The sequence below is a fragment of the Saccostrea cucullata genome, unplaced genomic scaffold, assembly GCF_032062105.1.
Source record: "Saccostrea cucullata isolate Sc308-1 unplaced genomic scaffold, CSIRO_AGI_Scuc_v1 ctg15737, whole genome shotgun sequence".
NCBI lineage: Eukaryota > Metazoa > Mollusca > Bivalvia > Ostreida > Ostreidae > Saccostrea > Saccostrea cuccullata.
This window is the reverse complement of record NW_026922848.1, coordinates 1-14,521: the sequence shown is the minus strand read 5'-3', so window position 1 is coordinate 14,521 and position 14,521 is coordinate 1. Positions and strand designations below refer to the sequence as shown.

The 14,521-nt window shown below is 31.6% G+C and overlaps 1 protein-coding gene across 1 annotated transcript; it reads left to right on the top strand.

The window, feature by feature from the left end:
* Positions 1 to 13,035: 13,035 nt before the first annotated feature.
* On the top strand, positions 13,036 to 13,783 carry LOC134262591 (uncharacterized; the record flags this gene model as incomplete). The annotated part of the gene is made up of 1 exon (XM_062744978.1): positions 13,036 to 13,783. A coding segment is annotated over exon 1 (748 nt), but the record flags the coding sequence as incomplete, so codon positions are not given.
* Between the last annotated feature and the right edge of the window lie 738 nt (positions 13,784 to 14,521).

Genomic DNA, 14,521 nt, shown 5'->3' with positions numbered 1-14,521 from the left:
CCGTCCGATATAATTATTACGGAAATACTAGACGGAGGATATCATGTTGTTCCTATCGGAAGCACACCTGAAAATGGACTAGAATGGCGAATCTCTTTCTCAATAGCAAAACAAAAACTGGTTCATTCGATGAATCACTGTCAGTTTTTGTGCTATAGTATCTTCAAGTATTTTTTGAACGAAGTTATAAATTGCCCGAAAGACATACAGACTCTTTTTTCATCCATAGCTAAAACAATTGTTTTTTGGGAAATTCAGACAGATATTCCCTTGCTTTGGTCACCTGATAACCTATTGTTTTGTTTCTGGAAATGCTTTAAATTGTTTATATACTGTGTTTATACTGGAAAATGTCCAAACTTTTTTATTCCACAAAACAACATGTTTAGATTGAAAGTCGTAGGATGTATGCAAGCTGCATTGTTCAGTGAGTTGTATAATTTATATTGTAAAGGGATATCCTGTCTATTATTAAGTCAAACTCTGAGACCCTATCTCAGTCAGGTAGTATTGAACAACACAATGGGTGTATGTACAGTGGAGAGCAGTATCATATCTAGCGCTGAGTTAGATGTCAGTTTTATGCATGAGTTATTTCCATTAACCATGGAAATTTCTTCTCTTCGAGATTTTGAAGCTTTGATGAAACATTTTAAAAAGGTAATCAAGAGATCTTTGTCACCATATGAGAGAGTGACACTACAGTATGTGGTGTCACAAATGTTTCGAAGCACTGCCATGTTAATAAAAAGTTGTAGAACATATTCAAGCAAAATTTGCAATAAGGTTTATTACAAAGCGGATAAAGTATCTGCATTGCTAAAACTGTCTTGTTCAATAGGTCCTGTGACAGAAATTCTTTATCTTGCTATGTACTACTACAGAACAAGTAGATGCGAACATTCACTCTCGTGTTTACAAAAAGTACGAGAGGAATTGACATTACCGCACAATTTAGATTTGTACAGATATAACTTAGCAGGTATGTCCCTAGGTAATAGAATAATAAAATATCTCGTGGCACACGTTGTATTACATAGTAAGTATAATTACATCAATGAAATAGTTTTAGAACAGGAAGAAGTTGAGAGAAAAGGAATAGCTTTATTATGTATTCCACCTCTCGTGATGTTATACATGTTGTTTGTACTGAATTACCACAGACTGGGTGACTCAGTGACGTCACAAGAATATCTTCAGGATCTACAGACTCTTCTGCTATATGATAATGGGGTTTATGTACCTCTTCAATTCAGAGACATTTCATGGCAAATACTGGGAATCTGTCAACTAATATGTGGGGACTATTTGGGATCATTGGAGTCTTACCAATGTTCGTTGAAATATCCCTTTCATAATATTCAGGAAGCAACATTGCTAAGAATAAGTTCAATTAATCATGTTTTAAAGTAGTATGTATCTTTTGAATACAGATCATATATATATATATATATATATATATATATATATATATATATATATATATATATATATATATATATATATATATATATATATATATATATATATATATATATATATTAATCAAAGGTATTTCCTTTGAAAATTTATACAGTGAATAAATTGATTTATGCATCTTATTGTACTTTTTTATTAATCAGACAAATTGTAAACATAAAAAATAAATAAGAATTGAACTTTTCCAAAGTTTTTCTCAAAATCAGTACCATTTGATACAAAATGTGTTTGTGAAACACGAATGCCCCAGTATGACAACATAGCAAAGATTACACTTTTCTAAAATAAAAATTTAATATATTGGTACCCAAAGTAAGGTATTCTCACTAGAAATACAATTGTGAAATATGAAAGTAGGCCATGGTTAAAAGTTTTTCTTCTTGAAATCAGAAATCTCCAAGGTCAAGGTCAAAAGGTCAAGGTAACTGGTATCCAATGAAAGGACTTACCACACAGAATACATATGTGAAGTATGGAAGCCCTAGCTCTAACCCTTCAAGAGTTATGGCCAAGGTTAAATATTTTATAAAGTAGATAAAACTCCAACGTCAAGGTCAAAGGGTCTTCCGTTCAAATTAGAGACCTTGTCACAAGGATTACATATGTGAAGCATGTAAGGACTAGCCCTATAACCTACTGACAGTTATGGTTTAGGTTTGCTATTTAAAAGTAGGCCAAACTCCGAGGACAAGGTCAGAGGGTCAAAGTTCTTGGTATCCAATGAAGGGTCTTCTCACAAGGATTCTATATGTGAAGTACAAAAGCACTAGCCTTAGTCGTTGGAAAGTTAGCCAAGGTTAAAGTTTTTTTTTTTGAAGTATAAAAATCTCCAAGGTCAAAAGATCAAAGTTGTTGGTATCCAATAAAAGGTCTCTCCACAAAAAATACACGTATGAAGTATAAAAGTCCTGATATTCACTGTTCAAAAGATATGGCCAAAGTAAAAGTTTTGCATTTTTTTGTAAAAGTGGGTCAAACTCAAAGGTCAAGGTCAAAAGGTCAAATTTAGGATACCCAAAGAAAGGAATACACATGCGAAATATGTAGGTCATAGCTTCACTAAATCAAAAGTTATGGGCAAGGTTAAGGTTTTTGCGGACAAACAGACAAAGAGAAAGACAGAGAGACAGCTAGACAGACACAACAAATACTATATACCCCCAAAACTTCGTTTACGGGGGCATAAAAAAGTATGTATTCATTGCCCACAAAGATGTGCGTTGTTCTCTTCTCAAAATATTACAGGTCGTGTGTTTGCAATTCTTTACTCATTTTTTTACTATACCCATAACAAAACCTTCATTTTAATACTGAATAATAATAAAATTAATATAGTGCCTTATATTATGTGATCTCTAAAGGGCTTTACATATATATAAAATCTTCATAAAAAGACTAAAAAGACTTGCATACACTTATAAAAAAGCAAGAAATTCTTTTAAAAGTCACATTTTAAATCAGGCCATATGTATAAACACTTTTCATTTCAAACAAAGGTTTTTTTTAAGGAGGGACATATGTCCGAAAAGTCTTTGTGTGAAATATTAAAGACTTTGACATTTCTTTCCTTGCCACTGGCTATAAAATTTTAGGCATTAAAAACAATACCTATACATGCTAATTTTGACAAGGAGCAGGTGCAAAAACAGTGTCAAAAGCTAAAAATAGATTTTTTTCCAGAATTTTTTTTCTACCAAAATGTGTTAAAAAGAACAAAAAATAGCATCATATTCAAAATCAACATGCATTTAAACTATTTGACTTGTATCTTTAAAATGAGGGCTCATACATAGTAATTAATCTTGGATAAAAAATTTTAATCGGGCACAAAGTATGTTTCACTCCATTTTTCTTGTCGTATTTTTTTCAATTCCGTCATGCATAATAGTTAATATCTTAAAAAGCCATTGTTTGAAAATGTTGTAATTTATAATTTTCTGAAAAAAAAATGAATCTTTTTAATTTTATGAAGATAAAAGTATACCTTTATGATAAAATTAACGAGAAACATGAAGTTTTCTTTATTTTTCGTAAGCTAGTGTAATACATATTGACCTTTCTGCACTAAGAAAAAGGTAAGTAAGCACTGACGAACATATGAATTTCAAACTTTTGTATCGAAAACAAGTATTCTGTTGAGATTAGTAACATTGTACACTGATTTAATCTTTTCTTCTTGATTCCATCATTGCCCCCCCCTTCCCCGTCAACAACCAACACATATTAGAACCTAGGAATGGCTTTATAATTAAATCTAATTATCAATAAGCAAATATAGGTACAAGTATATTTTAAAACTTTTTCTTAGTTTTATCGAAAAAACACAATAATTGTCAAACATAAAATTAAACAATTTTTTCCTGATTTAAGCCGCTTTCTTTGCGGAATTTTATCTTATTGTTTTGCACTTATATCAGCATATTATTGAGGTATTTTTTCGTAACTGAAATAGCTATGAATCATCAACCAACCGAAGAATGTTGTACTGTTAACAAACTATAAATCAGATAAAAATGATAACAATGATGTATAAATGTTCTTTTTGTAAATTGTGTACGTTATTGACTATTAACAATGTTAAACCTAAAGCACAGTTGCAAAAGGAAACCGATATTAAAGAAACGTCGCAATTGTAATGTCAAATAACGCTTCTCTGACGTAGAATAACATAGGTTCCCCTTAAAATGATGAGTCTTACATCTGTCAGTTCTCTTTTAAATACTTCCCATTGTTCAACTTTTCGAAGTTCTAAGCGAAGCTGATCCCAAAGTATTTGAGCAACCTAACGAATCTACGATCAATGTATGTCTTTGATCGACACAACCAACTGGTATGACGAAATCAAAGGAAGTGACCTCATGTCTAGGAATTCGAAAATTTAAATCTGAAATATAAGACGTGCTTTGAAAACATAGATACATAGTTTGTATTGCACTACAAATTTAACAGAAAGCCAATTATAAATACAGTATATAACCATTGTAAATAGACCCCATTGGGCTTGAAATCAATACGATCAGAAATGTTGCCTCATTTGTCCAACACGTATCGTGCAAATATCAAAATAAGAAAAGTTGATGGAGGTCAGGGAAATATTTTAAATCAGGTTTTGTACAGTCAGGGTAAGAATTTAGATTAGCTATAGTTAATCTAAATTAAAGGACAACTTTTTTATGCGCAATTAATATAGTTTTTTTCTAACCGTTTACTATAGCAACCGAACATATTGTCTGACCAGATATTAATAATATACCGTTATGGAATGGGTACGAGAGAAATAGCAAATTTATGGTTCCCCGAGGGAGGAAATAGTTTCCTTCCGAGGGGAACCATATATTTGCTATTTCCCGAGTTCCAATTCCATAACTGTTTTATTATACCGAAACAATCATAGGCGATTTAATTTTTTTTAACCATATATTCCGACATTAAAAAAACACTGTAGAGGCATAATTACAAATGCATACGGTTTAACAGATTGTATGATAAGTAATACATCGTGTACTAAAACAATTAAATTATTTTTTAAAAAGTATCTTCACTGACATTTCGAAGAATTGTCGTTGTCTTCATTTTGCTAGAATCCAAGTATGATTTTGACATCGCATGTCGAAATGTTTTGACGTCATAGTTACATTGCTAATAACATGACGTCACAGACTCGAGATTCCTTGAACGCTCCGCCCACGGAACACTTCGATTGGTTAAAATTACTAATAATTGTGACACGATAGCGGTGTTTTTCTTTGAAGTTTACTGTTCTGTACAGAACGGCACTTTGGTGAGCGGAGCTACTTTCCGTTCTGTATTAGCCCAGTATACCGTACTGTATTTGCCAACTATTCTGTATCTAAAATACAGCACGGTCTAAAAATAAATCTGATTCAATTTAGCAAAAGCACGTACAAATAGTAAAATGTTAATGTTTTCCTAATATAAATTTTAGAGAAATACCCGGTATTAATCCTGAGAATGTAAAATGTCAATAAACACTTATTCCATACAGAATCTACACGTAATTTAGATCCAAAGAAAAACGAAAAATCACAATAACGGAAAACATAATCTACTCGTAATTTTGATCCAAACGAAAAGAAAATTCGCAATAACGGAAAACATCCACTCTCCTTGTGCAAAATCATTCAAGTCCATTTTTTGCGTTTTTATTTTTAAAAATTCTTCTGGCTTACGACAGTACTAGTCACACGTCGATCTCTTTCACTTCGTTTTTAATGTCGCAATTCACTTTGAAAATAAAAATCTTTGATATCAAAGTCCATCGAAGAATTTTCTGTAAATGCTGATTTGTAAATCTAGTCAAACCAGGATTTTAATCAATCTCCATTTATAGATCACAACAATCACGGTTAAATACTCAACTTTATCCATTAAGACTAACTATCACTCGATTTCGTCTACCCCGTTAAATTGTCAAAACTAATCTGACCGAATTTTACGTTTTCCGTGGAAATATATATATACTGCAGATGCGAGCTCCCCGTCGGGGCCTCATCTACAGAACTCTGACGGAAGTTTGGATGCTGCAAAGTTATAAAGTGGGCGGAGCTATTTTTGATTGATCGTGTCACAAATCATTTAGAGAACTCGACAGGTTCTGTATCGTAGAAATACAAATTTGCTTGCGCACTCGTCCACCCCCAAATTTGTATCTACGATACAGAACCCGTCTTGTTCTCTAAATAATACATATTCATGAGGGAGTAGTCCCAGGGAGTAGCTCTGATTTTCCAGGGAGTAGTCCTCAGATGAGCACAACAGTCGCTTCTCGGGGAAATAGACAGTTTTATGATATTAATTTTATATAGATATATATTACAAGTAGAGGTAAAATTATATCGTATATTGAATTGTACATGTGTATGTTATTTTACATCACATTCGAAAATTTTTCACTCATATAGAGAGGTCACCATATGCTAAAGAAGGGCTTTAAGTTGTGACCTTTACTTTACACTCTATCAGGGCCATTGTGCAGCGAGGATAGTTTATTGTGTCAAATGCCTGCCGTGCAATTTTTTAGGGTCTTTTCCCAAAGACCTTCAATTATATGGACACAGCGAAAAATATTCAAACTCAAATGACTATAAAACAAAAATAGGCAAAATAGGAGCGGAGCGTTCATGGACCTCCAAAACATTAGTTGTGGAATCATATGCCATAGAGGAGAAACTCTTCCTAGTGCTCCTTTTCATGTTCGGTAATTAAGGGGAAATTCCGTCGTCAATTCAATGTGAAAATAATAGGCTAACTATAAGTATGAATTCAACATTTGACTTATAAAGTGTATGCTGACAATGTTCATTGTATCGACCAGGCAATTTACAAAAGGATGACGTTAATCGAGACTATTCTTGTTTTATAAACTTGTTTCTCAATAATTTATTTACTTTTGAAAATTTCACATGCTTTTGTGTATCGAATCAAATGAAAGATAAAAGTTAATAAAGGTACTGTATCATAAGTAAGGGAAGATGACGAGTGACATGTTAAAGTAATCACGGAACGTAGTTGTACATATAAGATTAAAATTAATGTCTTTTTGATTGATTAATTGATTGATTGATTGATTGACTGTATATTGTTTTACATCCCATTCGAGAATTTTTCATTCATATAGAGACCTTACCGTACTCTGGTGAAGGGCTCCAAATTCAGACCTATTTTTGGCACTTAGAGTCATTGAGCACTAATAGTTCTTTATAGTGCCAATACCCACCGTGACACAAGGCCTACCCATTTTAAGGTAATATCCGAAAGATCCGTGACTTTCACTTCTAATGCCTAGCACATGGCGAAGGAACAGTGAGGCGGCGCCACGAACGAGAATCGAACCCGTGCCTCCCGATCACGAAGCGAACGCTCTACCACTAGGCTACCGTGACCGGTACATCTTTTGAAGAATAATATACATATATGAAACGGAATTGTCAGACTCTGTAGTAACTTTTATCTCAGGCTCATTGGGATATATCGTTTTGACATAAGAGAGGAAATAACAGCTGTTAATTGATAATATATCATCGATATATATTAATGTCGAGTTGAAGACCTCAACAAGCGTTTTCTTCTTTTCACGCATAAGATTTGGGACAATGTCTGCTTCATATGAATACAGGAAAACATGTTTGTCTGCTAATAACGGTGAGTAATTGATACCCATGGCAATTCCAAATTATTGGAAAACCTGATCACCAAAAACAACATAGATATTGTCAATCAGAAACCAAAGTATCTTTTTGAATGTTTTTTTAATTTATTATTTTGCAAATGAGCAATGACAAAATTAGCAAATTAACGAGGTTCTTTTTTAATTGAAAAAGTATCTGTCAATTATATCAAGAAGCATGGACTTTAATTTATCGTTGGGAAAGGCTGTGTATGAAGTTGAAAAGGCGTAAGTTTTTAAACTTTTTTATTTTGGAAACATCTTGTGATTTCAAATTATCCAAAAGTTCCTTGGACATTTTAAGCATTTGATGATGTTTGTGTTGATTCATTTTCGTCAACAAAATTTAGAAATTATCAAAGTTATACATACCCTTTTTAAAAATTTTTTTACAGATTTTCCAAAAAAGAAAAACCCTTATCTTTAAATGTAGAATTATGTTTGCAGTATCAAAATGTTCAGTCTTTGACACTTTTATTTGTTTTGTTACTGAAAATAATTAAACTTATGTAATGGCAATTTAAAAAAAAATCTGAATAAGGAGAAGACTAAATTGTGATTTCGTGTCTTATTTATATTTTTTACTTTTCAATTACATATGTTCAATTCACATGTTTCTACTGTTTCTATTATTGTGTTGGAAAATATACACATGTCACTATAATAGAATATTTATTTCCTTCCTTATTCCTTATTCCATTCTTCTGGGTCAATATTGTTTTGAGAGAGAGAGAGACAGAGAGGGAGAGAGAGAGCGAGAAGGAGAGAGAGAGGCAAACGGCAACTTGGCACTGGATATTGTCGGGAATTGCAGGGCAAAATCTTAATTTTATAATAAAGAAAGATAGAACAGAAATCAAAACTGAGACAAATGTACACATAAACTAGATGAGATCTCGTTGCGAGCAACGAGTAGGTCTTCCGTCCGTTTTTTCGATAAGATGAGATACGATTTTGACTGTGATTTTTGTTAAAACATTGGAATATCAAGACTTCTCTCATGGGATTTAATATTTTAATTAATATAACATTTTAAAAAGATATAAATGAAAGTTTCTTGGCCCTCCTGGGCCCCTAATTTAAGGGGTCAGACCATTTGCCTTCATATCAACTAATATATTTCAATATTTGAAAGATTTTTTTTTCAACAACTATTCAGAAATTTCTTTTTATTCTCGAGCTATGCAAAATAGAAATATATAGGGGCCAATCCTTCAAGACATTTATGGGGCCGTTTTGCGAAAATTAAATGGATGTATATTGTTCAGAATACGATTCTGAACATGTTTTATTCAATACTGTTTATAAAAACAAAATCTCCTTTGGAGGTATAAAGAATCAAAAGATTTTGCATTTTGGCCCCTGGTTGCCCCTAATTACGTAACATATGATCATAATTTTACAATATGTTGTTGCGAATTGTTAAGATGAATATTTTGCTTCAGTTATTTATAACAAAATATTGTTCATTAAAGAGATATCGATAAAGGACTTTTGGCCCTTTTGAGACCCTAATTTGTGGGGTCAGTCCCTTTTTCTTGGTATTATTTAAAAGCTTTTAACATTCTGCACAACTTCTCTTCAATTTGTTTTAACAAATTATGAACAGGTTGTACGATATGAAACGTAAGGTGTCAAATTTTATGAGATGTTTCTGAGACATTTTTTGGGACCTACCGACCTCCGGTGCCTTTTGCGCTCATGAAATTTTGACTCAATATCTTAAGTCGTTTAGGAGGAGTTACCAGAACAAGCCTACCCTCTTAAAATAAGAAAGTCCATATCTCACCACTGGAAGTGACGTCATGAATGTAAAAATTTCCAATTTCAATATCTATCAGATCTGAAAGTTTCGGGAAAATCGACTGAACCGTTTCCGAGAACTCGCGTGCACAAGAATTGGAAAGAAAAAAATAATAGGGAAAAAGAAACCGAAGGAAAACAATTAGGTCTTCCGTTGGAAACGGAAGACCTTAAAAATACTTATAATAATGATTTCTTTGGTGTATTGCACCAAGTGCTCACAGAAATTTGTTGAATAAACAAATTATAATTATAAACCATTTTCTTCGATATCGTGTTTAAGAGTCAATATTGAACAAGGCATAGGTTGATTTTGAATCTCTGGATATTTCCGCACTTCTCTTCTTCAGGAGGAAACTTCCCTACGGTGGATTGAAACCATGGAGGAGTGAGCATAATTTGCAAAAAAAAAAAAAAAAACAAAAAAAAAAAAAACAACTTTTTAATCATGCTGGTAATAATAGAAGTAACCGTCATCTATTCAGTGTATAAAAATGGACGAACAATAAGTGTAAAAAACGTCAGTCAGCATTTGACTCAATGATAAATTGCATTTGCGAATAAATAAATATGTAAATGGTGAAACTGGCTAAACAAGTAGGTGACTCATAGGTACTGCACACATAAAGCATCTTTTATTTTTCTGGCAGTTAGTGAAAGAATGAATTTTAGCTCTTAATATGTGAATATAATTGTTATTTTTGTTATTAATAAAAATTTAAAATTTGCATTGCATAAAAATGAAGAAAGTCATCTGACAGTCCAATTTTTTAAAAGTTTACGGCGTATGCTATATCATACATGTATATCACTTTTGTTATTTTACAGAGCAATTTACCGTAATAGAAGATGAATGAGTTCATTATAAATGAAGTACATGTAATTTTCAATACTAAAAGCAAGTGCAATTCAGAAAAAATGTTGACGTAGTGAGTAGGTTAATTACCTTTGTAGGTACATATTTATTGACCACATTAAAAGTGAATAAATTTTCATTTGAATCTGTTGGAGGATTTTTTTCCTTTATAAAAGTGTGTGGCTTTGCGAATTCAAGGATATGAATTGAAAAAAATGTGAAATTCATGAAATTATTTTTAAAACACGAGGAAAAATAGATCCACCAAAATTTACACTTATATACAGTTCTATATATATATATAAAGTTGTGATTTTTCTGAAGAATTTCGATTTCATGAAGGTTGCCTCAAAAGAATTTATCCAGGATATACTTAAGTAAGTTTTATTTCATATAAATTTTGTTTTTTCAATAATATGAATAAAAGAAATACAAGTGATTTTATTGTTTTATCTTAAATTTAGAAATTAAAGTAAAAACACACATTTTTACACTTCACGATATATTTATTGTTTTTTTTTTAAAATAATTGTTTTTTTTATTTTTTTTTTATCCTGTCAAAACATTGACATTTTTAAGATATAAAAGTGGTTATTTTAAAAAATATAATATAAAAGTGTGTTTGTTTTAAAATAAAATTTAAATTTTTTTTACTTAATAAGATATCTCATCAGTTTATCATTGTGTTATTTTCACGCTGATATGTTGTATGATAACAGTGCAACGATTTCACCATTTTCATGATGAGAAAAAACAAAACAACATAATATAATTTCTAAACCGTATATACTCGCCTATACGTCGGTTTTTTGGATTTAATATCTGGTACAAAACACTTATACTACTTGTAGGCGAGCTATCAAAAGAATGGTATTATATGAGGTCAGTCCATCTGAAATATAAGCTTATTAAGTGCAACCGACTTGTAGGCGGAATGACTTATAGGCGAGTATATACTGTAGATAAATGGAATTTTGCTATTGGTTCTATTATGTGAGAGTGTTTAGGAAAATCCTTTTCGTAAAAATTTGTAAAATAAATTCAAATCTGACTATAATACAAATGATCTTACAAATCATTGTTATCTTAAAAATTTTTAATGACAAAATCAGCAGTTTAGTACGACGGAGTATTTATGCCAATTTGACAATGTAGAGAAAACTTTTAAAAATCGTTTGTACAATTTTACAAATCGTTTGAACATAGTTTTATAGTTGATAAACTAGGTTTATCGACTGTAAAATATAGTTTACAAATCGTACGCGTGAACTATAGTTAACAATTCGTTAACTTTCGTTAAAGTTTTCATCTATAAAACTATTTTTAACGGTTGTTTACTATAGTTTACGAATGCTAATCTAATCTAAATTTATCTGTCTGTAATAAAACATTAACACTAGATTTTGTTGATAAACATAGATTCACGTCTGTAAACTATAATTTACAATCGTGAACCATAGTAAAGAGTTGTTAATCATGGTTTCACAATTCGTAAAAGTGTATTTATCAGCTAATCTTTGTTTTGGAATCGCAAATGATTTTTTCAGTGTTATTTATAGTTTACGGTTTGCGTTAACTATGGTTTACAGATGTAAATAAGAGATTTACGTTGTTAACTATAGTTTACAGTCCGTAAACAATAGTTTACAACCAATAAACCTAGTTTATCGACTGTGAAACAATGTTTAGCTTTTTTTGTAAATTTGGCATAAATATACCTTGATCAATTTTTCTCTGTCATACATCGTGTCATTAATTAAAAATACGCATGGATACTTTTTCTACTTATGCATGGCCTTTTACCCTTCTTCTACGTGTAATAACAAGACAAAAATGTGTACAAACGATTTTCAAAATCGTACAAACGATTAAGCAAATTTTACAAACGATTTTAAAAAATCGTACAAACGATTTATCAAAACGTACAAACGATTTATCAAAACGTACAAACGATTTCCTTAATCATACAAACGGTTTGAAAAACCCGTTCAAACGATTTAACTAATTGATTTAAAAAATCGTTCAAACAATTTCCTAAATCGTACAAATTATTTTCTAAAACGATGTTTTATAAATCGTTTAAACGATTTTATTAATCGTTTAAACGATTTTATAAATCGTTTAAACGATTTTATAAATCGTACAAACGATTTTAAAAAAAAATTCTACATTGTTAATATGGCACGAATACGCCGTCGTAGTTAAGTAATTGAAAATGCTCATAAAGTATTTCTGAATTTGAAATATGTTTATTTAACTACAGTATTTCTTCATTGCAATACATTAAAGTTCACATCTACTTTTCTGAGACATATGGAGATAAATACAATATTCATTTCAATAACCACTAGTAAAAGCTAACCATGGCTAAAGTTGGATTTTCTAAAATCATTATTATTGTTTTTACTCTTATATGGTTAAGAAAAATTTTTACAGACTTTTTCTAAAACTTTAAAGAATCCTGGGTCATATTAAGATATATTAAAGGAAAATTATTACATGATGTGTTAATGAATTCAAGCTTTATTCTGAATTTTTTAAAATAAAATATTAATTATAAGGGTTATTCTTCATAGCTGGGGATCGAATATCCTTAAGCTTTCATTTCAATCTTTTCGATTTAAAATGTGACATAGCAAAACAACATCATAATGCATAAATAAAAAAAATTCATGTTTGTGCTGGTTAACTCAATCAGATATTTTTTAGAATGGACAGAATACCTACTCTATCTTTGGCGGTCTATGAGGGACTTTGTCATAATATGGGGACTCCTATGGAAGTGAGGATGAGGAGAGAGGTGGACGATACAATAGAGTTTGTGGAAAAACCTGTGGATATCTTTAAAGGGATTAACAAAATGAAGAGTGGGAGTAAACGAGAGGGTTTCAGATTAGAGAATTCAGATTTGGATGTGATGATCTGGAGTCCAGGCCACAAAGTCATATGCGACCTCTCTCAGATCAATCTTCACAGTATACAAAATCATTCTCTGATCCTGATGGACAATGAGGACCTACCACCGGGATTTACCAGATTAAATCTATTAAGTGAAACTCACAACAATATTCAAGCAGTAATAATATATTATTCCTGTATACTTATTAATGAGAAACTTTATATTTCTAGCGCATTATTTCGTTCTAATCAATTACAAATCCTTCGGTATACAGATATTTATTCTTCTGCTTTCCTTCATGGCCCTTGCTCAACATGGTCCACTGGACACTTAGATATGGACTTTGCGTTCTGTTTTCGGTCTCATCACTGGCCTCCAATAGCCTTACCATGGATACATAGATGTCGTCAACAAGGTTGGCCGTCTGAGGTAGTTATATCGGATATATTAAGATCAGGATTCCATGTTGTTCCTATCGGCAGCACACCCGAAAATGGAGAAGAATGGAGAATCTCTTTCTCAGCGGCAGAACAAAAACTTGTATATTCACTGAATCACTGTCAGTTTTTGTGTTATGGTCTCTTTAAATGTTTTCTAAAAGAAGTAATTAACATTGAGAACAATGAACCCGTTCTTTGTTCATACTTCACAAAAACAATTTTATTTTGGTTTATTCAAAGTAATACATCCTTGACTTGGACACCATACAACTTATTATCTTGTTTCTGGGAAAGCTTTAAATCGTTGATATACTGGGTTAATATGGGAGAATGTCCAAATTTTTTTGTTCCGCAGAACAACATGTTTCGAAAGAAAGTATCTGGGTCTATACAGACTGAATTATTCAGTCAGTTATATAACTTGTATTGCAAGGGTATTTCATGTCTACTACTGAGTCAAAGTCTTAGACACTACATTTGTGAAGCAATTTTGTACAGAAAAGTGACTTTTTGTAACTGCAAGAACAGTATTACTGCATTAGACAGAAGCTTTTTTAAAGAATTATCCGCGAACTATTCTCTTGTCCAACAAGTAGAGGAATTCGCAGCCTACATGAAAAGAATTGAGAGCTTGGTACATGTAATGGATTGTTTGACACCATACCAGAGAGCTACGATACAGAATATAACTTCAAAGGTGTTAATTAACACTGCAATGTTAATACAGAGTACAATATATTCAGTGAGAAATTGTAATAAGGTTGATTATAAAGGCAATAAGGTATGCAAGCTACTGAAACTTTCAAGCACACTTGGTTTTGTGTCAGATAGTCTGTATCTAGCAATGTATTTTTACA